At 44.4% G+C, this 25,810-nt stretch overlaps 2 protein-coding genes across 4 annotated transcripts in view; both read left to right on the top strand.

Moving 5' to 3' along the window:
* The window catches only part of LOC118078984 (interferon-induced very large GTPase 1-like), a 40,881-nt gene extending 15,819 nt beyond the window's left edge, over positions 1 to 25,062 (top strand). For all 3 annotated transcript variants that reach the window (XM_060281729.1, XM_060281728.1, XM_060281730.1), the window contains 4 exons: positions 15,698 to 15,993; positions 16,968 to 17,039; positions 18,641 to 18,712; positions 19,515 to 25,062. In XM_060281729.1, coding sequence (XP_060137712.1) covers positions 15,698 to 15,993; positions 16,968 to 17,039; positions 18,641 to 18,712; positions 19,515 to 24,235 — 5,161 coding nt within the window. In that variant the 3' untranslated portion in view covers positions 24,236 to 25,062. The remainder of the gene's footprint in view (positions 1 to 15,697; positions 15,994 to 16,967; positions 17,040 to 18,640; positions 18,713 to 19,514) is intronic.
* Positions 1 to 25,810, top strand: part of LOC132593050 (uncharacterized) — a 194,476-nt gene that overhangs the window by 76,071 nt on the left and 92,595 nt on the right. The gene's annotated exons all lie outside the window — the stretch shown is intronic.

Below are 25,810 nucleotides of genomic sequence, written 5' to 3'. Positions count from 1 at the left end.
ACCTTCACCACCTTCACTGGTTCTGATTTGAAAGAGAGGTAGAGCTGGGTATCATCCGCATACTGATGAACACCAAGCCCAAACCCCCTGATGATCTCTCCCCGCGGCTGCATGTAGATGCTAAAAAGCATGGGGGAGAGGACAGAACCCTGAGGCACCCCACAAGTGAGAGCCCAGGGGTCTGAACACTCATCCCCCACCACCACTCTCTGAACACGGCCCAGGAGGAAGGAGCGGAACCACTGTATGACAGTGCCCCCAGCTCCCAAACCCTCTAGAGTAGACGGTCCAGAAGGATGCCATGGTTGATGGTGTCAAAAGCCGCTGAGAGATCCAGCAGGACCAGGAAACGGCTCTCACCTTTGTCCCTAGTCCGCCGGAGATCATCGACCAGTGCAACCAAGGCAGTTTCAGTCCCATGATGAGGCCTAAATCTTGTCTTGCTTAATGTATGAATGTCTTGCTTAATGTATTAGGGACAGAGACAGAAGGAAGCAACTCATTCTAAAGTGAATTCAGGATCGGGGGGGGGGCTAGGCTCACAACAACCCTGTAAAGTAGGTTTGGCTGATGGGTTCGTTGTTGTTGTTGTTTAGACATTCAGTTGTGTCCGACGCTTCATGACGCCATGGACCAGAGCACGCCAGGCACTCCTGTCTTCCACTGCCTCCCGCAGTTTGGTCAAACTCATGTTCGTAGCTTCGAGAACACTGTCCAACCTTCTCATGAGGTGGCCAAAGTATTGGAGCCTCAGCTTCACGATCTGTCCTTCCAGTGAGCAGTCAGGGCTGATTTCCTTCAGGATGGATAGGTTTGATCTTCTTGCAGTCCATGGGACTCTCAAGAGTCTCCTCCAGCACCATAATTCAAAAGCATAAATTCTTCGGTGATCAGCCTTCTTTATGGTCCAACTCTCACTTCCACTGGGAAAGCTCTCACTTTCCACTTCTCACTGGGAAAACCATAGCTTTAACTATACAGACCTTTGTCGGTTAAAAAGCACATGTCTCTGCTTTTTAAGATGCTGTCTAGGTTTGTCATTGCTTTTCTCCCAAGAAGCAGGCGTCTTTTAATTGCGTGACTGCTGTCACCATCTGCAGTGATCATGGAACCCGATCTTTAACCCCAGGTAGACATTCTTCCCCTAATGAAGTTAACTATAGCTGTGTACATGGCAGCAAACATTCTCAATATATGACTAGATTTGGACCAGAGATCTTAGGATTTCTCCTATATTAGGGGTTCCCAAACACTGGTCAGTGGATCGATCAGCACTGGTTCACAACCTTCATTTAGGTGGTCCATGGCATGTCCACATGAAATATTCATATTGATTTATAATAATGTTTAATTTATGCAGTTTTTTTGTAAACTGCAGTGACTTCCCCAGGGAGTTATGCTTCAGCAGTATATATATTTTATTTTTCATTGGATTTATATACCGGCCTTCATCATAACATCCCAGGGCACTTCAAAAAATAAAATACAGGATAAAACCAAGTAAACAAGTAAAACAAGAACACTCCCCTATAACACTCCCCTTTCCACAGGAAGGCTGTAGAATATTCATCAGCCAAAGGCCTAAAAATATAAATATTTTTAAAGATAAAAGAGACCGTGTGGCATACGGGTCAGAGTCATAAATAAAATAAAATAAAGGAAAGGAAAAAACAACAAAATTTTATTTTCATTTTATTTTCACTGGGGATGAGGGTGGGGGGTTAAAAACCATTTTGACTCCTGCTAAGGTTGGGAGAAAATGGCTGCCCGCTGCAGTGAGGTAACCGAGGACCCAAGGTAAGAAAGCAACGCCTTAGGCCCTCCTTTGGCACCTTCTTCCTATGTGTCAGTTTTCATTTCTTAGTACAGAAAGCATTGATCTGATGGGTAGAGCTCTTTCCTATTCTGATTAGTTCAGGAGTGTTCTAGAAGGTTTATTTCTATGTGGGAGAAACAGGAAGGTTTCTGATGTTTTAGTTATTTCTGCTGGGAAGCTGTGTACTCAGCGCAAAAACAAAACTATACCGTGATAAATCCCTGAAACGAGATATTGATAAACTGAATGATATTAAAACTAAACTAATAATTGTTCAAAAAACAAAATTAGCTTAAATCTCCCAAAAGAAACCTTGATATAGAAAAAACAAATTTCTCAAAGAAACCTCTAAATAAAGTAAACCTTTTTTAAAAAAATAAATCTTTATTGTTTAAAACAAAAAATGCACAAAACAATCATATTTCACATTACAACATTCCATACTCACACTAAACAAAATCTTACATACCTTCACATCTTACTCATACCTACATACATACTTACATACTTGCATACACACCTAATTTCTACACCCTTACAAATCATCACCTGAACAAACAAATAAACCCACACTTATACTAAAAAGAATCAGATGTTCTATTATTACGTCTTCTCACTTCTTCCCCAGATTCTGAACAGACTCCCAATTAGACTTGCTGGTTTTTGAATTGTTTCCTTTATACTCTGCACAGTTACATATTTGTGATCACTGTTGTTTTCCTATTATTATCTAATAATTTGTTTTACAAGGTACAGTCTATTTCTGCCAATGGGGTTTCTTTTAATTTATTCTTTCCTAAATACTCCTCAAAAATTTCCCATTCCTTTTTGACTTTTTGTTTGGTTTGCCCTTTTATTCTACCGGTCATTTTTGCCAATTGCATATACTCGATCATTAGAGCTTGCCAGTCTGTTATTTTTGGTGTTGTCTTATTCTTCCAATTTCTCGCTATTAGAATTCTCCCCGCAGTTGTTCCATACATGAGTAATATTTCCTTTGATTTCTCCATTTCTTTTGGTATTATACTCAAGAGAAATGTCTCTGGTCTTTTAGTAAATGTACACTTTAATATTTTTTAAGTTCTTCATATATGTTGTTCCAAAGCACCCCCACCTCTGCACAGTGCCACCACGTGTGCATATATGTACCCCTTTCTTTCCCGCACCTCCAGCACATGTGTGACCTGTTTTTATAGATTTTAGCCAATTTGTCTGGCGTTTGGTGCCATCTATACATCATCTTTAGGATGTTTTCTCTTAATGTATAGCATGAAGTAAAATTTATATCTTTTTGCCAGAGTTTCTCCCATTGTTCAATTAAGATATTATGTCCCAAGTCTTGGGCCCATTTTATCACTGTGGGTTTTGTTCGTTCTTCAAATAATTCCCACTTCAATAATATATCATAAAGTTGCGAGATGTACTTTCCTTTCTTCTGTGTTATTATTTTTTCAAATTTTGACATTTCTTCTGCAATTCCTAATTTTTTGTCTTCCATAAACCTCTGCCTTATTTGGAAATACTGGAACCAGTCTGTTATATTTTCTTTATTTTTTTCATAACTTATCAAATTTCGATCTTCATTTATCCCTTCCAATGCTTCCCTGTATGTTATCTATTTTGTTCCCATATTAAGTTTTTTTACTGCTGTAGCTTCTGCAGGTGAGGCCCACAGCGGAATCTTTGGTTCCAGTATCCCTCTAAATTTGGCCCATATGTTATATAAAGATTTCCTCATTAAATGGTTTAGGAATCCCTTATGTACTCTTACTTTTTCATATAGTAAATAGGAATGCCAACCATGCCTGTTTTCATAACCTTCCAGATCTAATACCTCGGGGTTCTTCAGCGAAATCCATTCTTTTATCCATAATAGACCGGCCGCCGCGTGATAAAGCTCTAGGTTAGGAAGTCCAAAGCCCCCCCTCTCCTTTCTATCTGTTAATAGCTGATGTTTTATTCGGGGTCTTTTCCCATTCCAGATAAAATTTGCCATGTCCTTTTTCCATTCTCCAAAACACTTCATCCCCCCAAAATTGGTACGGTCTTGTGAGGGACAAGGGATACAGGGAAGTCCCTCCCATCTTAAGTTCCAGCCCATCCCCAAGCGCTGGAGAGAGTAAGGAGAGCTCTGCCTCCAGCGGAGAGTCAGGAAGTGGTGTCCGAGGCTCAGGCAAGGTTGTGGAGCCCATGCCTCAGGTGGGACAGGAAGTTGGACGCACGGGGGGGGAGGCCAATCCCCCCAACTCCCGAATTGCGACGCAAACGTAGGGGGAAGAGGTTGGGTCTGCCAAAGCTTTGGTGCTGGAAGAAAACGCGCCAATCGCCATTCGGAGGTTCTGACACCTCACCTTAAGGATGCATTTTTACTGCTCTGAACACTGTAAATAATCAGCACTTAATAAAAGCCTTAAAAGACCATGCTGGAGTCGTTACTCTAGAGTAGCCATATCAGGCCCTCTGACAGCAACCTCCGAATCTTTTTTTGGCTACTTTGGAGTGCAGCGATGAGCGCTCAAGAGGCTGAGCAGTGGAGGCTGGAGGCCGAAGCAGCGAAGCAGGAGCTACGGAACCTCACAGCGCAGGCACAGCAGCAATTGCATGCCGCTCAGGAGGAAGCGCGAGGGGCGCAGGAGGAGCTGAACAAGCTGGTGGACCAGGTGAGGACAAAAGAGGAGACTGAGAAACAGCTAAGGGTGATGGTATTGGACCTGCAGAAAAAGTTGGAAGAGGAGAAAGCCGCTAGAGGTGGGGGGGCGCCCCAGCCACAGCTAGTCCAAGTGAGAAGGGGACAGAGCCTAGTCACCAAGTTTAGCGGCGACCCTAGGGAGTACCTAGGATTCGAGACAGAAATAAATTATGCGCTGGAATTGCATGCAGCAGAATTCCCAGATGACGCGCACAGAGTCTCCTTTATCATAGAGCATTTGACGGGGGCCGCCCGGGAATGGGTAAGACCGCTCATCGCGCAAAAAAATCCTTGCATGAAGAACGCAAAATTATTTCTAGAAGCTTTAAAAATAATGTACGCTAGTGACAGTGAAATGGAGGCCACTAAACAGGAGCTTCATAACTTAACACAAGGAAAATCGACAGTGAGGGACTACTGGGCGAGATTCACCATGCTGATGCACAAACTGGGGTGGGATCTGCAAAGTGAGCCAGTGAAATCAGCCTTCTACCTGGGTTTGCATGCAGATGTTAAGGATGAGCTGGCAAGAGGTCCTAGACCGCGGACTATGGATGAGTTAAGCAAAGCGGCGCTAGCGGTGGGGGTGAGACAGGAATCCAGATGGTATGACAAACAAGCGACGCACGCAGCAAAACCTTGGTTCCCACGCTCCCAGGACAGACCACATCACCAAACCCCACCCCAGGGACCACCCCCAGACCCGCCCAGACCAAGCCCAGAGCCAGAACCGATGGAGATCGGTGGAGCGCGCGCGGGGGCTTTTCAAACCCCGGCGGCGCCAAGACGCAAGGAGGGAAGGGGCGGGAATTGCTTTCTCTGCAACTCCCCCTGGCATCGCGTCAGAGACTGCCCTCATCGCAGAGAGTGGCAAGGAAAGGCGGGAACGGTTGTACCTTCCCCCACTGAAGCAGCACCACAGCAGGGAAACGAGACAGCCTGGCTGCAGGAGACAAGGGGCAGCAGCCAGGCACAGTCAGCAGACAACAGCCCCAGCCCGCCCACCCGCACAGAGAGGAGCAGAGCCAGCCCACCCCTCCCAGAGCAGGAGTGGTTCTAGAAGTCACGCTAACGCTCCCAAATGGCTATCCCCTGACTGTCCTCGCCTTAATTGACAGTGGTGCCTCAGCCAACTTCTTCTCGAGAAACTTTGCAGAAGAGCACCAGATCCAGCTTCTGCAGCTGGATTTTCCCCTGCACGTAGCCACCATTGACGGCAGAGAGTTGCTGGGAGGGGCCATCACTCATCAACCCCCCCCCATGAGAATGACGGTGGGAAGGCACTCAGAGACACTGGCTTTCAACGTCACAACCATCTCAGACCCCCCCATCGTTTTGGGAATGAGCTGGCTGGCGCGCCACGACCCCTCCATAAGTTGGCACCAGAGATGCATCACGTTTGGGTCGGACTTTTGTCTGGAACATTGCATGCAGCACCAACCAGGGGAGGGGCCTCCAATAGCCACGGTGGCCACCATGCATGTCAAAGGGGGTGAGGCGATACCCAAGCAGTACTGGGACCTGCAGGAGGTCTTCAGCGAAGCGGAGTCCGACCACCTACCCCCACACAGGTCTTTCGACTGCCAGATCAACCTGGTACCAGGGGCAACGATACCCCCAGCCAAGCTGTACGCCATGTCAGATCAGGAACTCGAGGATTTGCGTGCGTTCATAGACAAGAACCTCAAACGGGGGTTCATCAGAGAAAGCAAGGCAGCAGGAGGCAGCCCGGTCTTCTGGGTGGACAAGAAAGACACGCAACAGCGCCGTCTTGTGGTGGATTTCAGACGGCTCAACTCAGTGACAGAGCCAGTGGCTTTCCCCATGCCCAGAGTGGACGATCTCCTGACAGTGGCACGCAGGGGCAAGATTTTCACCAAGCTAGACCTGAGGGGGGCGTACAACTTGATCAGGATCCGGGAAGGCGATGAGTGGAAAACCACGATGTTCACGCCTCTGGGCTCTTTTGAATATCTGGTGATGCCCTTCGGGTTGCAAGGGGGCTCAGCATGCTTCCAGGCCTTCATGCACCACGTCCTGGGGTCCCTTCTCTTCAAGAACTGCCTGGTCTTCCTGGATGACATCCTTATCTATTCCGCTGACCCAGTGCAACATGTGAAGGATGTCAGGGAGGTGTTGCAACGCCTGAAGGAGAACCACCTGTATGTGAAGCTGGAGAAGTGCAAGTTCCACACCAGGGAAGTGGACTTCCTGGGCTACAAGCTGTCAGACAAGGGGCTGGCGATGGACAAGGACAAGGTGCAGGCCATCCTGGACTGGCACAGCCCCAGGACGCGCAAAGATGCCCAACGCCTACTAGGCTTCGCTAACTTCTACAGGAAGTTCATCAAGAACTTATCTCGTGTCACGGCTCCTATCACCGACTGCCTGAGAGGCAAGCAGAAGTTCCGGTGGACACCGGAGGCGCAAGCAGCGCTCGAAAGTCTCAAAAGGGTGTTCGCTTCAGACCAGCACCTGTTCCACGTGGTGCAGGATGCGCCCCTACGCCTGGAGACAGATGCTTCAGACAAGGCTTTGGGAGCGATTCTGTTGCAACTGGACGCCAACAGAGAGTGGAGACCCTGTGCCTTCTTCTCCAGGAAGCTGACCCAGCCAGAACGCAACTACACAGTGTTTGATAGGGAACTTCTCGCGATCCACGCTGCGTTCCAGCACTGGCGACACTTCCTGGTGGGCGCCAAGCACCCCATCCAGGTGTGCACAGACCACAAGAACCTGGAGTTCTGGAGAACGGCCAGGGTGCTCAACCAGCGACAGATACGGTGGGCAGAGTTCTTCTCGAACTTCAACTTCTCCATCCACTACATCCCGGGGGAGCAGAATGTCAGGGCGGATGCCCTCTCCCGCAAACCAGAGTACATGGAGCAGGAGTTGCCACCAGCGCCCAGGCACATTTTCCCCCCATCAGCATGGTCCTGCGGAGCAGCAGTGGTGAGCGAGGCAGAACTCACCGCACTGACGGCAGCAGATGAGTTTGCCTCCCGCATCTTCAGAGAGCTGCGAGGGGGGAGGGAGCAGGCTAAAGACTTTGAGGAAAGGAGGGGTTTGCTTTTTTACAGGGGAGCCCTGTACCTGCCCACCAAACAGCTGAGAGGTAAGGTCCTCAAGCAGATGCACGACAACCCAACGGCGGGTCATTTCGGAAGGGACAAAACCACTCACCTAGTTATGAGACACTTCTGGTGGCCAGGGGTGCGGGAGGATGTGAGGGATTATGTAAGGGGCTGTGACACCTGCCAGCGAGCAAAGGTGGTCAGAGCGCCACCAGCAGGTTTGCTGGAGCCCTTAGCCACACCGCACAGGCGGGGGGAAGTAGTGTCCATGGACTTCATCACAGACCTGCCATCGTCCAGGGGCAAGACCGCAGTGTTGGTGGTGGTGGACCTCATGTCCAAAATGTGCCACTTTATACCGTGTGCCAGGGCGGTCTCTGCAGAAGAGACGGCCAAACTGTTTGTTGACCACGTATTCAGACTGCATGGATTGCCTTTAAGAGTTATTTCGGATCGTGGCCGCCAATTTGTTTCCAGGTTCTGGCGGCGGCTAATGAACCTCCTGCAGGTGGAGGTCAGTTTGTCTACGGCTCGGCACCCGCAGACCAATGGACAGGCGGAGCGGGTCAACGCCATTCTGCAGCAGTACCTGAGATGTTACGTCAGCCAGAGGCAAACGGACTGGGTGGATCGCCTGCCACTGGCAGAATTTGCCTACAACAATGCGGTGCACGTCTCCACAGGGGTGTCGCCCTTTAAGGCCAACTACGGGCGCGACCTCAGATCTTTCCCGGAGAGGGAGGGGGAGGAGGAGGAAGAGGGCCCACAGGCAGAGGATTGGGCAGAGGACCTGGAGATGGTGCACCAGCAGCTCAGAGAACACTTGGAGAGGGCCAAGGAAGCGTACAAGAAGGGGGCAGATCGCCACAGGCGACCGGGAGAGGTCATCAGGGTGGGGGACAAGGTTTGGTTATCCTCGGAAGGTCTTCCCACCAGGGGGCGATGCAAGAAGTTAGCACCCAGGAGGCTGGGCCCCTTCACGGTCACGCAACAGGTCAACCCGGTAGCCTTCAGGCTAGCACTGCCTGAGGACATGAGAGTGCACCCAGTGTTTCATAGATCGCTGCTGTCGCCGTACAGAGAGAGTACTAGGTTCAGGGACAGCGATCAGCCTCCAGAGGGAGGGGGGGAGACGGGAAACGCCCGTCAGCTCAATGAGGCAACTGAGATTTTAGACTCAAGGAGAGGGGTGAGAGGGCTGGAGTACCTGATAGCATGGGAGGACACTCCGCCGTCCCACAATGAGTGGATACCAGCCACGGAAGTACCTGAGGAATTTTTAGTAGAAGAGTTCCACGCCCTGTTCCCCCACAGGCCCAAGCCCTGGCACATGGAAAAGGAGGAAGAGGGGGAGGGGCGGGAGGAAGGGATCGCAGGCAGCAGCTCTCCATGGAGATGGGAAGCGGAATTTGAGGATACGGAAGAAGAGGTGTGGGTTTCACCGAGGTCGACGACGTCAGAGGCAGGAGAGGACTGGCAGAACATTTTTACTCCCACCAGCTCTGACGCCACTGACTTCTTGGGATTCCCGTCTTCTCAGGGGGAGGGGGAAAGATCGCCGGATTGGGGGGAAATTTTTACACCCACAGGCTCGGATGCCACAGACTTCTTGGGGTTTCACTCGTCCCCAGCAAGCAGAGAGCCCCTAGGGAGGGGGGGGAGGAGCCTGGGAGGGGGGTGGATGTGAGGGACAAGGGATACAGTAATACCTCGGGTTACGAACGCGATCCGTTCCGGATCGCAGTTCGTAACCCGAATAGTTCTCAAACCGAGCGCGATGGGCGCCGCCATTTTGCGCATGCGCAAAGCGCGATTTTCGCGATTTTCGCGCTTTGCGCATGCGCAAATCGCGCGATCGCGCGCGCGCGGCTTATGCGCGCGCGCGCGGGGCGAAAACACTTCCGGGTTTGCGCAGTTCGTAACCCGAACTGTTCGCAAACCGAGGTGGTCGTAACCCGAGGTACGACTGTACAGGGAAGTCCCTCCCATCTTAAGTTCCAGCCCATCCCCAAGCGCTGGAGAGAGTAAGGAGAGCTCTGCCTCCAGCGGAGAGTCAGGAAGTGGTGTCCGAGGCTCAGGCAAGGTTGTGGAGCCCATGCCTCAGGTGGGACAGGAAGTTGGACGCACGGGGGGGAGGCCAATCCCCCCAACTCCCGAATTGCGACGCAAACGTAGGGGGAAGAGGTTGGGTCTGCCAAAGCTTTGGTGCTGGAAGAAAACGCGCCAATCGCCATTCGGAGGTTCTGACACCTCACCTTAAGGATGCATTTTTACTGCTCTGAACACTGTAAATAATCAGCACTTAATAAAAGCCTTAAAAGACCATGCTGGAGTCGTTACTCTAGAGTAGCCATATCAGGCCCTCTGACAGGTCTGAAATAAGTACATCATTTTTGGGAGGACGTTCATTTTGATTACGGAAATTCTTCCCCACAGAGAGAGGTGCAGTTTACTCCATGTCTCCATATTTTGTTTTATTTCTTTCCATGTTTTTATGTAGTTGTTTTCATATAGTTTGATGCCTTTGTTTGTTACCCATATCCCTAATATTTAGTTTTATTCCTAATTTGTATACCCGTTGCCTCCTGTAATTCTTTTTTCTCTTCCTTATTTAGGTTTTTTTGTTATTAGCGTAGTTTTATTGTAATTTATCTTGAGTCCAGCCACTTTACCATATTCTTGTATTATTTCTAATGCCCTTGGAATGTTTTCTATAGGGTCTTGCGTTGTTATTATAAGGTCATCTGCAAATGCCCTGACTTTATACGACCTATTTCCAATTTTTATTCCTTTTAGTTTTGTATCTTTCCTGATGTTTTCCATTAATATTTCCAGGACCATGATGAAGAGGAGGGGCGACAGAGGGCACCCCTGCCTAGTTCCTTTAGTTATTTGAAAACTCTCCGTTAAATTATTATAAGTCTCGCTTTTTGCTTGGAGTATATTGCTTCTATTGCTCTTCCTAATCCCCCTTCTATTCCTAGCGTTTCCATTTGTGATTTCATAAAATACCATGACACATTATCGAACGCTTTTTCTGCATCAATCATTAGGAGAGCTGCTTTTTTATCTGATTTGAATTCTAGGTGTTCTATTATATCTATTATATTCCTGGTGTTACTCGAGATTTGTCTTCCTGGTAAAAATCCTGATTGGTTGGGATGTATCAGTTCTTTAAATATCTCCTTCAGTCTATTCGCAATCACTCCCGCAAAGATCTTGTAGTCTGCATTAAGTAGTGATATAGGTCTATAGTTTGGCATTAGTTCTCTATCTGCCTCAGATTTTGGTAGGAGAGTAATAAACGCCTCCTTCCATGAGTCGGGGGTCTCTCCTTTCTCCAGAATTTTATTCATTAGTTCTTGGAGGTGACCAATTAGTATTTCCTCCATTTTTTTATAGTATTCTAGGGGCAGTCCATCTGGGCCTGGTGTTTTTCCTTGTTTTGCTTTTTTCATCACAATCCTAATTTCCTGTTTTGTTATTGGGGTGTCTAATTCTTTAATTTTTTCTTTTATATTATTTACCAGTTGGTGCTTTTCCAAATATTGTCTTATCTCTTCTTTGTTTTCTGTTTTTTGTTTATATAAATCTTCGTAATATTTCACAAATTTTTCCATTATTATCTGAGGTTTATCTATGATTTTTTCTCCTATTCTTATCTTGTTTACCATTTTTCCATTTTCTTTCTTCTTTAATTGCCAAGCCAGGTATTTACCTGGCTTATTTGCATATTCAAAATTATTTCTCTTCCATATTTTCAATTTCCAATCTATTTCTTGTTCTATTTTTGTTTTATATTCTGCTTTTAATAAATTAACCTCATTTTTTATTTTCATATTTTTTGGGTTTTTGTTTAGTTCTTTCTCCCTCTTTTTTAATTCTTCCATCAACTTGTTTTTTTCTTTCTCTTTTACCCTTTTCTGTATCGCATGTTGTTTTATAAAATACCCCCTAATGACTGCCTTGCTAGTGTCCCATATTACTTTTTCGTCTGTCTCCCCTTTTTTATTTATTTCGAAAAATTCCTCCAGAGTTCTTTTTGCCCCTTCTACTATTTTTTCATCATATAGTAGTGATTCATTTAATTTCCATCTTCTTGCGCCTGGGTTCCATTTTGGTTTTAGTTGCATCGATATTGGATTATGGTCCGAGATTGTCCTTGGTATTATCTGTATTTCCTTTATCCTATTTATTAATTCTGTTGTTACCCAGATCGCATCTATCCTGCTTGCCATATCTTTTGCTTCTGAAAAATAAGTGTATTCTCTTTCTAATTCATTTTTAACTCTCCAAGCATCTTTCAGTTCTAAATTTTCTACCATCTTTGTAAAGATTGGGGGTAGTCTCCCTTGTTTTTTCTCTTTTCCTTTACCTGTTCTGTCAATTTGGGGATCCATTACTCCATTTAGGTCACCTAATACTATCATCTTCCCTTCTACATGTTCCAGTAGTTTTTTTTCTAGTCTACCATAGAAATCCCCCTTTTTTACATTTGGTGCATATATTCCTATTACGTAGATTGTTTCCCCTAGATTGGTTATTTTAAGTATTATTACTCTACCTTCTTGATCTGCATATATTAGTTGTGGCTCTAGGCGTGGGTTTATGTATATAACTACTCCCCTTTTCTTCACCTCATCCGCTGCAATGAATTCTATTCCTAATTTTGGGTGTATCAAGATTTTTTTATGGTCTTTTTTGATATGGGTTTCTTGGAGGCAAATAATATCTGATTTTTGTTTCAACAGTATGTGATGAATTTTATTTCTTTTCCTTTTATTATTTAATCCGTTTACATTCCAAGAAAAATTTTTGAGACTCATTTTCCAATATTACCTTGTTTATTAAATCTTTATTTATCTTTATTTATTTTAGTACTACTTTTTAAAAAAAGAATAATGAAAAGAAAAGTTCTGTTTTCCTCTAGCTTCGTTTCTTCCTGGGTTTAACAGTCTTTAAAAACTCACAAACAAACAGAAGGAGGGAAGGAACACCAAAGTTCTTCCCTTCCTTCTTTATTCACTATCTATCTCTTGTTCTTGGCGTGGTTTTTTCAGGTTTGGGTCTCTTGCTATCTGCTGTCTTTCTCCTCCTAACTCTGACTTGTACTTTCTGTAGAAGATATCAGCGTCTTCTGGTGTTTCAAATCTTCTCCTTCTTCCTTTATATGTAAATGCTATCCCCTCTGGGTATATCCACTTAAAGAATATTGATTGTGTTTTTAAGTCTTTGGTCAGGAAATGATATTTCTCCCTCTTTTTCAGGATTCTTGGTGGAATTTCTTTCAACACCACTATTTCTTCTCCTTCAATTTTAAATTTTAAATTTTTTATATTTTGTAGAATTTTATTTTTAATTTGGTTCGATGTGAAGGTGATTAAACAATCCCCGGGCCAGTTATCTTCTTTTGCCTTTTTGGAATTGACCCTAAACAAGGTCTCAATGTTATCTGTTAATTTCTCTTCCTCTTTCTCTAACCACTTGGCCAATTCTTTTATGATCGTACTCTGTAGGTCACCCTCCGTAAGTTCCGGGACGCCTCTCAATCTTAAAATTCTCTCCTTAGTTAAAGTAAACCTTAATAAAGTAAACCTTGACGAGGTGCCGGCTGAGTGACTCATTTCACTGGAAAATCTGTTTCCTCAGAAGGAAAATATTTAGGGGCTGAGGTTTTCTTATCAAAAACTAGACAGGAACTGTGACTCTGAAAAGAACTGAACGCTACACCGCAGTCTGGGGTAAAATCCCCAAAAATAAGACTCTAGTTTTCTTTAAACCAAAGGTTAGCTAATCCTATGAGACAGTTCAAATAATGAATATCATAGCTATTTGAAAAAGGTTAGGTAAAAGGCTGTAAAAGCTCTCCTAGTTGTGATGTTATAATTCTATTGCTAAGACTGCTGAAGGGTGTTTCTGATTGCTGGCTTATATACTGGGAAGCTGTGTACAGCTGGATTAAACTCATTCTATTATGTTTCTGTCAAGGTCGAGCTGACTTAATAGTAAGGCCAGGAGAAGCCTGGCTCTCACTCTTACTTTCTCTATCTTTGTTCTCATATTCTGTGCCGTATGCTTAGTGTTAAGGTTAAGTCTTATTATAAGTTTCTAAGTTTTATATTAAGCGCTGCTGTGACGGGCGTGTGGGCCCTTTTTCCCCTCATGCCTTTGGGCCCGCTCTCGCTCAGATGAATTGCCCCCACCTCACTCAACAACCCTTTACCCGAAGGTTTTTTCCCCCTTCCCTCTTAAATTTCTAGCCCAGAGTATCCTGCGAGGGACCTTTGGGAAGGGGATAACTAGTAAGTTGGAGTTTCAGACAGATTTTCTTTAAATAAACACTAAAATATTTATTTAAGGCAAGATAGTACAGTATATAACACAAATGTATTAAATGTAGGTTTCTTCAGGAATACAGTGCTATTTCACTTTAATTCATCCTCGGTTGTTTTTGCGTTATAGGTTTGGTTCCTTTATACCAGGCACCCCCAAACTTGGCCCTCCAGATGTTTTGGGACTACAATTCCCATCATCCCTAGCTAACAGGACCAGTGATCAGGGATGATGGGAATTGTAGTCCCAAAACCTCTGGAGGACCGAGTTTGGGGATGCCTGCTTTATACGGTGATACTTTCTTTCAGTTATCCACCCCCTTTAACACTCGTGCTCCTGAGGTACTTTAAGTAATAGACCAAAGGGCTCTCCGCACCCCCTCCCTTCATTGGGTTTGGGAGTTTCTTCTTTTCCTAAGAAGAATTTCTCCCCTCCAGGCTAGATTTGAGTCCCAAGTAGGCTGTTTCTTTCCAGCTCCTACTTCTCCTGACTCAACCTCTACCTCCCAGTAAAATTCTGGTCTACCCCTCCTATAGGGCACCACACTCTGTCCTTCACAATCCACTCAGAGTGGAAGTTGATTTTCCAGAACCAACTCTTTCTCCTCTTAATAATAAATAAATAAAAATTATTTATACCCCACCCTTCCTGGTTCAAAAAACCGGGCTCAGGGCGGCTAACAACAAATTTAAAACACTTAGTTGTGAAACAATAAAAACAGCATAAAATACAGTATAAAAGCATTAATAACGATAAGTTCAAAGTTCAAAAATCAATTTGGGGGGAAATCCATCCAATAAACATTATGGTCACCAGGGCTAGCTGGCTATATTAGTCCTATTTGGGCCAGCAAGGAGGCCAGGGGAGAATTAATACCTCAACCCAGGCATCCCCAAACTGCGGCCCTCCAGATGTTTTGGACTACAATTCCCATCTTCCCCGACCACTGGTCCTGTTAGGTAGGGATCATGGGAGTTGTAGGCCAAAACATCTGGAGGGCCACAGATTGGGGATGCTTGCCTCAACTTGTCTCCTAACCTGTCTCCCTCAATTCCAGACCTCTTACTCCCTTAACTCCTAACCCCTTGACTAACTATCTCCTCAAATTCTCAAATCAAAATTTTAAACTCCCTCTCTTGGAACCATGGCCAATGAGAGGCTGCTGTTCATTAACCTTGCTGGCAGAGAAAGAAAGAAAAGAAAAGAAACATTTATTGATTCATCTTGTCTAGCAAAACCAACTTTTTCATCAGAGCTGCAACTGGATTTTTATGGCCTGTGCCAATCCTGAATGTATTGGATTTGTAACCTTTATGCTCATTTGCCTTCAGTAACAGTAAAGCTCTGCTGGATGAGGTAAAATTGCCTCTGGTCTATTTTTTGGGAACTCTGCTGTACATGTTTAGATTTCTTCCTGCTCCCCCTTCCATGAGCGACAGTCAGTACCCAACCCAACATTCATAAGAACAGAGACTATTAACCTAAAAATGGATTAGATGGTTTAGTATGTAGTAGATACCCATGATCGTAATGTCCTTCCTAACCATGAGTGCAGATTCACTAGCAGCTAGGCAGACCAGTTTGCCAGATCAGGCTGCCGTCTTCCCTGCCCCACTTGCCTGTGAGGAAGAGCCATTGAAGGCAATAAGATTTCATTCTGTGCAGAGACGGAGAGCATTGGATTGTTCATTAATCAGCATGCACGAGTGAAAAGAGTTCCTTACTAGTTCTAATCTTTGTTTCCCTTTTCCCATTAATCAATAAAATACATTTATTCTACCATAGATCAATGGATTCAGTGATGGTCTCTGGTGGTGAGATAATCCGCAAGGCGAGAAAACAATTAATTGAAATCCTCCAGAAGGACCTAGAACTTGTTCTAGACGAGTTATTCTCCCAGTCCGTTATAACGGAGGAAGAATATGAGGCCTTAGACAAAACCGAGGAGGATTCCAAGAAGAAAATTCGGAAACTGTTGATAATGATACAGAAAATGGGAGAAATAGCCTGTGACAAGTTCCTGGAATGTTTAGAAATTGCCTGCCCAGGTTCAAATCAGGTTCTGCAAAATTCAGTACATGGTGAGTCTGAGCAAAGCATTTTTCATCAGTTTCCTTTTCTGAGATCCAGTGGCAGAGGAACCCTCTCCAGCACCCGGGGCGGGACAAACCACCCAGTGACACACACGTGATGTCCGTACGGACTGCGCATGTGTGGCATCCCTATGGAGTGTGTACGCACGGCAGCCTGTACGGTCGCTGTGCGAGAGGCAGCTGACTGCATGCACCCTCGGCCACTCTACAGCTGGGGGGAGGCAGGGGCCATCTTGTCACACACACACCCCGAGTGGAACTCGGGGTGCTCCGTCCCCCACTTCGTAAGCCCTTGCTGAGATCCTCAGGGAAGAGAGATGCTGTGCTGTGTGTTTTCCCAAATATGATCTATGAGATGGTAGAGCAGCACCTCTTAAGTAATCCCTTTGTGCAATTCTTCAGTGGTTCAGTGAACAAAGCACAAAGTTATTTGCTCAGCTTAACTGTTATGTTCTGTATACTCAGTGCTCATTGGTCTGTGTTTTGGGCTACCTGGCCTTTGCATTCACTAGTTGAGTTTGCTATTAGACAAGAGATATCATTCAGCAAGTGGAATCCCATGGATATTAGTAATCAGTAATGTCTTCATTTTACATTTTTGTTTTAACTACATGTCCCAAAGGCAGATGAATTATTATTATTTGGGGGGGGGGACTTTCTCACCATCCCAGCTCCAGCAGGGGAGTTAGGAAACAGGAGGGGTTAGTGTATTCTTTAAAAGAGATGGTAAGAGGAGACTTGGACTCTGTGTTTTACGTTATCAGGTCTCATTGTTGCACAGAGAGCTTTTGGCATTCAGACGGCCATTTTAGTCCTACACCCACATTCCCAGTTAATGACATACTAGCAAGTGGATTGTTGTGGTTTTCTTTAGAATTTTTGTTAACATGGCTTTTTGGATCAGGAATCGTAGAACTGTGCAGTTGGAAGGGAACTAATGCAGCTTGTATTTTTCTCCCTAGAGCGTTTGCCTCCAGAGGAGAAGACTGAAAGCCCAAGAGTATTGGGAGAGACAGAAGAAGCAGTCCCCAAAGGTATCTCTTTTCGTGATCGGGGTGGGGTGGGGTGGGGAAAGCATTTGGTTGTTACTGGTTTCTTCAAAATAGGTCCTGCTGACTCCCTGGTCTAATTCTCCTTTCCTGCTTTGCCATAAGCAAGCCAGGAAGGATGGGGCAGCCTGGGCTCTGCTGAAGGGAGAAAGATTCATCCTACGTCTGATGAAGTTTGGATAATAGTCTCCTGACCATACATTTAAAGCATATGGCTCCCTCCAAAGTATTCTGGGAATTGTAGTTTATTAAGGGTGATGGGAGTTGTAACTCTGTGAGTGGGTAACCTACAAATCCCAGGGTTCTCTGGGGGGAGCTATGACTGCTAAAGCAGTATAGTTAGGCTTTAAATGTATGGTGTGGGTGTAACTTTCAAATCTCCTTTCCCAACCAGACTGAGGATTGGGGGAAGAAAGATGATAACATGCCAAAAAAATGGGTACGTCCTCACTGTTCATCTCTGTTTAGGCATCTGCTCTGCTGTTAAGCTGTGCTGAAATAGCTCCTCCTCTGCTCCTGCTGTTTCCACACTGCTGGAAAACAAGCTGTGGTCCAGCTTGCCTTGTTGCCTGAACCCAAACTTTCTCTTCAGGCCCAACCATTCGTGATAAGCCAAAAACAAGCCTTGGCTTCTGCTTACGGTTTGTTTGGAGAGGAACAAACCATGAGCCTGTTTGGATGACGTGACAAGCCAGGCCATGGTTTGTTCCCCAGCAGGAGTGGGGGAAGCAAAGTGTGGGGATGTTGAGGACAGGATGAGAGGATATATATACAAACTAGTGAGCTTGTAGCAGAACACATTCCCATGTACACAGCAGTGAGCTAGTTGATTGGATTCGTGAGAAGCACTTGAGTTAAGCAATCCAGCCTGGCTTGTCCAGATTGGATTTGCTCCTGGTAAATCCCCTTTTGTTCCCTCTTAAAAACAGCAATGACACAACAGTCTTCTTTAAATGTAATGATAAGGCTTACTCACTTTCAGTCCACAGTGTGATCCAGAAGGCAGGCTTTAGCTTGTAGTTACAGTAACAGAGGAAAGTGTGGATTCATCCTCTTGTGAGGATGAGCCCATGTGCTGCTGGCTGAGAGCCAGCACACAGCAAAAGAGCATCAAGAGAGAAAAAGGAAAGACGGCTGCGTGACCAGCCCTTTTATGGGGTCTCCCAGGGTCACACGCATCTACCTGGTCACACACAAGGGGAGGATGCTCCAGACCAGGTGTGACAGGAAGTGCTGGAGCAACATTCCCCTGTGTGTCTACTCTGGGCAAGCAGAAAATGTTGTACTTGACTGCTTTTGTGAGGTAACATCCCACACAAAGCACCCATGATTTCAGCAGGTTCACAATAAACCATAATTTATTTTAACTATGGTTTCCATGTGACATGAACATGACCTTTGACTGTGTTTTCACACAACATTAAACCATAGTTCTTTTAAAATTTGCATGCTGTAGCAAGCCAGACTCTTAATTTGTTTCTGCGGTGGGCACTGGGAGGAGGAAAAAGGAAAAGGGAGGAACAATATGCCCAAACAGTAAACTATGGTTTAACATTACATGGTTAAAGGTTGGTGTGTGTTTCCAGTCCCTGCAGGACAAGAGAAAGAAGATGAGCTTGAGTCAGAAGCAGAGCAAAAACAGAAACATCCTAGCAAAGGTAATTCTATGTCTTTTGCACCTTGATTTTGTACCCTCCAACAGTGCAGGGTGGGTAGCATCTTATCCAGGCATTCCCCAGTTATATCAGGTGTTTGCAGTTCGTTGCCTTTAGTTTTCTTTCATTTGGTCAGAAAAACATATTAATCTAGGTTACCCATTTTATGATGATTGCAGAATTTCATTTTTCTGGTTGCAGAATCTGGAAATCCTGCCACTTGGTTAATGCAGCTATGGCTGCATGTTGCCCTTATTATTGAATGAAAATTTCTGTGTTAGGGTAAACTCAGTTTCATTATCAGATGACTAGCTTTATTGTTTGAAATGGTTTATTTACCATGGCAGGAATATGATCATTCCCATGTGTTTTCTTCTCTCTGGGCCAGCTCACCGGCGGGTGCTGCCTTAGGCAGCGTATGTGCTGTAGCAGGCAGCATTTTCAGTTTTGCCTTGGGCGGCAAAAGCTGACTTCTTTCAGTTTCTGCCACTGACCTGGTAGCAGCTGCCTTTTTCTTAATAAATACATGCAGTGTAAATACTGTAGCAATCCCTTGAATGCAAAAGAGAAATATACCAGGGTGTGGGCAAATGCAGTAGGGAAGAAAAAGATGCAGAGGCTAAGAGCCAAAGTCCATGTGACATTACACACATTGCTTGCAGTTGCATTGATCTTTTGTTTAAAAACCAGAGAGTCATACAATTGCATTGTTAAACACAACGTTAGAAAATTTGGCACTGAAATAGTAATCTTGGAGACACATGGGTGCAAAAAGAATAATACTTATTTTCTAATGATTCTGTAGAAGGAAGAAAAGCGCTTAAGAACATTATCGCTAAGTTGAGGTTTCGGAAGTATTCAAGCAAGAAACTTGCCCTGAAAGAAATTCTGGAAATCAGTTCCGGAAATCTAAAAGACTGCAGCCCGTGTACATTGGGAGACTTGCCTTGGCATTTTCTGAAGAAGGTCTTGGCTTTGAATGTGACGGCCAGGAGCACAAGCCTTCAACATGAAACACTAGATGATAAAGGAATGCCATTAAAGGAGAAGGAAAAAAGGGTTGATGAGAGAATCTTCTTTGATACCAAAACAGATGAGAGAGATTCCATGAACCCCCTTGATGTCCTTTGTGCTGTTCTGCTTTGTTCTGACAGTTTCCTCCAACAGGAGATCCTCCTCAAAATGTCCATGTGCCAGTTTGCCCTGCCTTTGATTCTGCCTCCCCTTAAGACCTCCAAGTGCACCCTGATGCTCTGGGCCATGAGGGACATTGTGAAAAAATGGAGGCCCCATTCATTGGCTGAAAGCAGAGGCTTTAGGGAGGAGAGCCTGGTACTGACATCCATGCCGACTGTTTCCTTCGTACGGATGGGGAACTGTAACCTATCCAAGTCCAAAATCCTCAACGAGTTCCTCAGCCCTTCCCAGCAGCATAATGATTTCTTTCTACACCGAGATATGGAAAGTGGGAACGTCCCTCGGGAAATTGCTGATGGGCTTGTGGAGATTGCCTGGTATTTCCCAGGAGGACGGACGAACACAGATCTTTTCCCAGAGCCAGTTGCTGTTGCAAATCTCCGTGGAGATGTTGAGTCTCACTGGGTGCAGTTCAGCTTTTTAACGCAGGTCTCCTCAGCTGTCTTCATATTTGCTGAATTTGTTGGTGAGAGAGAATATACTCTCTTGTCGTCACTGAAGGACTTGTCAACTCAGTTCTACTTTATCTTGGAAGGTCGCAGTAGAAAATCTGAATGTACTTTGGAGTTCTTAAATAAACTGGCACCAGTGATTAAACTTGACAATTCACATATATTGGTAAAGACTGCCACAACAAATAAAGCAGTATTTGTAGAACACCTTCGAGCTGCAGTTGGAAAAATAATAGCCTCAAATCCTAAGTGTGTAAGTGTTGATAAGATGTGTACAACGGCCCATGAACTTACAATCCAGGTGGATGAAGACCAGAAAGAATGTCAGGATGCCCTCAGATGTGCGACAGAAATTTCAGGAGAGATAAAAGATGTAGCAGTTTATAAGAAAGAAACACTGATACTCCAAGGTGATCTCTGGAAAAATCTGGCCAAAGTGGAGAAAGAACTATGCAGAATGGAAAGACAAGGGGACATGCCTTCGGAAAAATACAGATCAGAATTGAGAGGCAGATTGTTGGAATTGCGTAAGCAGCAGAGTCAATGTGATCTCACCATTGGTTTGATTAATTTCATACACGGCATAAAACATTTGAAGGATGCAGAGAGGAATTACTTCTTGAAATGGATGAAGTTCAACCTGGATCATATTGCTAGGGGAAATCTTTCCAAGTTACGTGCTGACTATAAAGAGAAATGCAAGAAGTTGGGAGATGATGGGCGGAAAATTGCAGAGGTAGACCAGTTGATATCGTCCTCTTCCTTGGGAGTTGAGCATTTCATGCGTGAGCTGGGGCAGTTCTATGAGGCAGAATGCTCCATGGTTAAAGAAGGCAAAATAGCTAAAAACGAAAGGCAGTTTGCCCATTTCCCAAGCATTGCAGCTGAACTACTGCTGGAAGGGTTTCCCCTAGAGCTCATTGATGGTGATGCATCCAACATCCCCTTGCAGTGGATAACTGATGTTCTGAATAAACTCAATATCAAACTAAGGGGGATATCCAAGATGATGGTGATAACCGTTCTGGGGGTGCAGAGCACTGGGAAATCCACTCTTCTGAACACCATGTTTGGCCTGCAGTTTGCTGTCAGCAGTGGGCGGTGCACACGAGGTGCCTTCATGACGCTTCTTAACGTCAGAGAGAATTTGGCTCAGGATCTTGGCTGTGACTTCATCCTGGTGATAGACACAGAGGGCTTGAAAGCCCCTGAACTGGCCAAACTGGAAGACAGCTATCAGCATGACAACGAGTTGGCCACTCTAGTGATTGGGCTGAGCGACATCACCATTGTCAACATGGCCATGGAGAATGCCACCGAAATGAAGGACATCCTGCAAATTGTGACCCATGCCTTCCTCAGGATGGAGAGGATTGGGCAAAAACCCAACTGCCAGTTTGTTCATCAGAACGTCAGTGATGTTTCTGCACATGACCAGAACATGAGGGACAGGAAGCACCTTTTGGAACAGCTGAATGAAATGACCCAGGCTGCAGCAAAAATGGAAAAACTCAATAGCGATATCAAGTTTTCAGACATCATGGACTATGACCCAGAAATGCACAATTGGTACATCCCAGGTCTTTGGCATGGAGTCCCACCCATGGCCCCAGTTAACATGGGATATAGTGAAAAAGTCCTTGAATTAAAGAAGTACATATTTGAATTCATACAGAAGCGCTCATGTAAAATACCTCCCAAGGACATCCCTCAGTTTATTGAATGGGTGAAAAGTCTCTGGAATGCTGTAAAACACGAGAACTTTATCTTCAGCTTCCGAAATAGCCTCATAGCAGAAGCTTATAACCAGCTCTCCATGAAATATTCTGAATGGGACTGGCATTTTCGCAGAGAGATGCACCTCTGGGTATCTGAACAGGAAACATCAATACAGAATATTTCTCCCGATGAATTTGATATACGCAGTTTGCAAAATGAGCTTCATCAGAAGCTGTTGGCTGGAGAACAGCAGATTCTGGAGAATTTGAAGCAATACTTTGAAAGCAGAGCAGCAAATCTGCATTTGGTAGAAAGGTACAGAGAAGATTTTGTCCGTAGTGCTCACAGCCTCAAGCAAGAACTTGAAAGTCATTCTTACAACAAATGTCAGGAAGCTGTTCGCATTAAAAAGGGGCTTCACAAGATTCACTCTCTACAAACTGAATACTTGAAAATAATTGAAAGAAAGGTTGATGGGCTACTTAAAAAATGCCGGGAAAATGAAGATAGGTTTGAAGATCAAGAACTGGAAAAAGAGTTTGAAAGAATGTGGATGGAAACATTGTCAGAAATATCACCTGTTCCCTTAGAGAAACGACAAATATATGAAGAGGTTGACTTATATTTGAGAAGGGAATTGTCACATCGAGGAAGTTCAGTCAATGTAAAAGTACAGGGAGCAAAATCTTTGTCAAGCTACAGAATGTATGCTTTTCAAATGAAATCTGAATATATGGATTCAACATGGTGGCACCGTATGAAACACTTGTTTGCTAAAAAGGAGCCTTTGCATAAGATAGAAGAACTTGCTCACTCCTTGATGGCTAAATGCAGTTCGTACATTTGTAAAAAGGTTGATTCCAAAGGAGACTACGATGATACATATTGTGGTGAACTTTTACAGATTATCAATGAAACGCTTCAACAGTCTGATGCTCAGAAACTTTATATAACAACATGCTTTGAAGTGGACCTAAAGCTGCACATTTTGGGGGAAGCAGCTCATGAATTTCAGAAGATGCATGAAGCGTTTATTAAGGAAAATGATCCCTATATACGCTTAGAGAAACTGAAGCCTCATTATTTCTCAATTTTCAGAGATCTTTATCTGGAAAAAGATGCCCAGCAAATCAGAGCCAAGGATTTCTGTGACCAGTGTCTCCATCCTGCCCTTGTGAGTTATATCAACAAAAGACTTGGGATAGAAATAGTAGATGATATTCTCAACAGTGCACAGTCCATTGGGTATGCCAGTCGGAGCTTCTTCCAGTTTACTGTCCTGAAGGAACTGTTGGAAGAGGGTAATGTCGACAGTTATGTAGAATACATTGGGGCTTATGAAATGTTTGTCAAAAACTGGATCCAGGAACAAATTTTGGATTACTATGCAGAGAAGGAGTGTCTGAAGAAACTGGAGAAAGAGATTCTCTCTGCGATAGTAAAGAAAATTATAGAAACACTGGAAAAATTAAAGCATCAAGATATTGAGACGGTCTCAGAATTTTTGGACAGTTTTTGCAGAGAAATGCAGAAGGAGTTGGTCATTTCTAAGGACAGTCTGTTAGGGGTACAGTTTAAGAATGCAACTGATCCTGCACAGTTTTCTGCTTGTGTTGAAAGCTTCCTTGCTGATTTGCAACAGCAAATAATATCTGAATATGATATCCTGGATATCCAGTCTAAACTTTCCAAATTGCCTGTGAGCCCCCAGGATGAGATCTTCAAGCGGGTGTTTGGCTGTGGGAAGCAGTGTCCTTTCTGCAAAGTCCCCTGTGAAGCTGGAGGGAGTGCTCATCAAGAGCATTTTGCAACTGTCCATCGGCCTAAAGGACTGGGAAAGTACAGAGAAATAGTGTCCGAAAAGCTGGTTTATGATATCTGTTCCACTGCTGTGGCATCAAACACTCAGTTCAGAAATCAGGACACAAATGGGGAATTCTACCCATACAAAGATTATCGTGCATATTATCCAGACTGGTGCATCCAACCAGATCCCAGTATCAATGCTTCAGATTACTGGAAGTTTATTTTGAACAAATACAACCATGATTTTGCCAGAGTATATGATGCTAAACCAGCTGATCTGCCAGCGGACTGGAAAAACATTACTGAAGAACAAGCACTGAAGGCCTTAAAGGACATTTATAATATGAAGTAAGCATTCTTATCTTGGCAGAAGAGAAACATGGATCTTCTTCCCATGAAAGCATTCCACAAATTTTGCAAGTCTTCATAACGCAGAAAAGGCCCCTTGAAAGTTTGAAGGATCCTTAATTTTCAGATAACACTGATATATAGGGCAAATAGGGTTCTGCATTCCTAAGTCCCTGGCTGGATTTCCATTTATTTCACTGTGCCTTAAGTTTTGTGCCACATATAGTGGAAAGTTTTCAGCCAGTCTGTCTACCTGTATCACTGTGTTCATCTTCCCCATTCAGGTGCACATTTATCCCAATCTCATTTTTCTTCTCTTTCCTGGTGCCCTTAATCTGGAGCTTATTATTTACCCTGCGCCGCAATCTTTCCTCTTCCCCTCCATTGTACTGTATTAAAATACTGCTGCTAACTTGGAATTTGAAATTCACCAGGTGACGGCAGCAATGCACCTCACCCCCAATTCAGGTTTGCTCATAGTGGGGGTTCTACAGATGATAACCATGCTTCCCTTCCGGTTTATTATTATTACTCTCTCAGTTATCATGGTAAATGTAATTTCCTATCTACTCTCATGTTTGGAAGAAAACTTTTGTTGAATAGAATTTCTTTAGTAAGATTTAGCCTTTAGGAATGGTAACAGTCTACCTATGTTGATTTTCACTTCTTTTTTTGCAATGACATTTATAAAAATGATAGTAAAATGAATGTCTGGAGGTATATCGGGTCCAATTTCATGTATCTGTCTACAGGAATGCAATGTATTCTGTAATGCACTGCCTTGCAATGAAAACAATATTAATAAACTTTTTTTTTTAAGTTCTACCACTTTAAAAACCCATTAGTCTTTGAATTCTCTCTGGAAGAACAGACTGTTTTCAGGGAGAAAACAGGGAGACACACAAGTAATTTTCAGAGTGTCTTGATTGATTGATTGGTTGGTTGGGTGGTGTGGAGGGATTCAGGATGGTTGATCATCTGTTGTACCTTCCAAGTTCTCCCAGTTAAGGACATTTATCTTCACTTCTAAGCAGTACAGATGGGAGAGTTCAGAATTTTAAATGGAGCAAGAAACAAAAGGTTTAGAAATCTTCAAAATGCAGGCAGACATCATCCAGATGTAGAGAACTATCCCCTTGCAGACTGTGGGTTTAGCCACATGGGCATTTAATGTGTATTTTAAGCTGGATGTGTCTCAGTTCTTTGGGTGTTGTCCACTTGAGGTCCTACCTCTCCAACAGCTTTTCCCCCAGTAAATTCTGTTCTTCCCAAATCAGGGAAAATCCAGTAAGGGAAGTGTATCAAATACTGTATCAAATTGTTGCCTGACTGTGAATAACATTGTGTGGATGGGTGGTTTCTGGTGACATTTTTTGTGCCGCCATTTATCGCTCTGCTCTCTAGGTCCATTTTGTTTTAGTGTGAGCTGCATATCAGAATTGTAGAGTTGGAAGGGACCCTGAGGATCCGCTAGTCCAACCTACGCAGCTGTCCCACACAGGGATCAAACCTGGAACCTTTGCATTGTCGGCACCATGTTCTTTGCCAACTGAGCTATCCAGGCTCAGTTAGTATATGC

Source organism: Zootoca vivipara, chromosome 13 (assembly GCF_963506605.1).
Source record: "Zootoca vivipara chromosome 13, rZooViv1.1, whole genome shotgun sequence".
NCBI lineage: Eukaryota > Metazoa > Chordata > Lepidosauria > Squamata > Lacertidae > Zootoca > Zootoca vivipara.
This window is presented reverse-complemented; position numbering and strand designations above follow the sequence as displayed.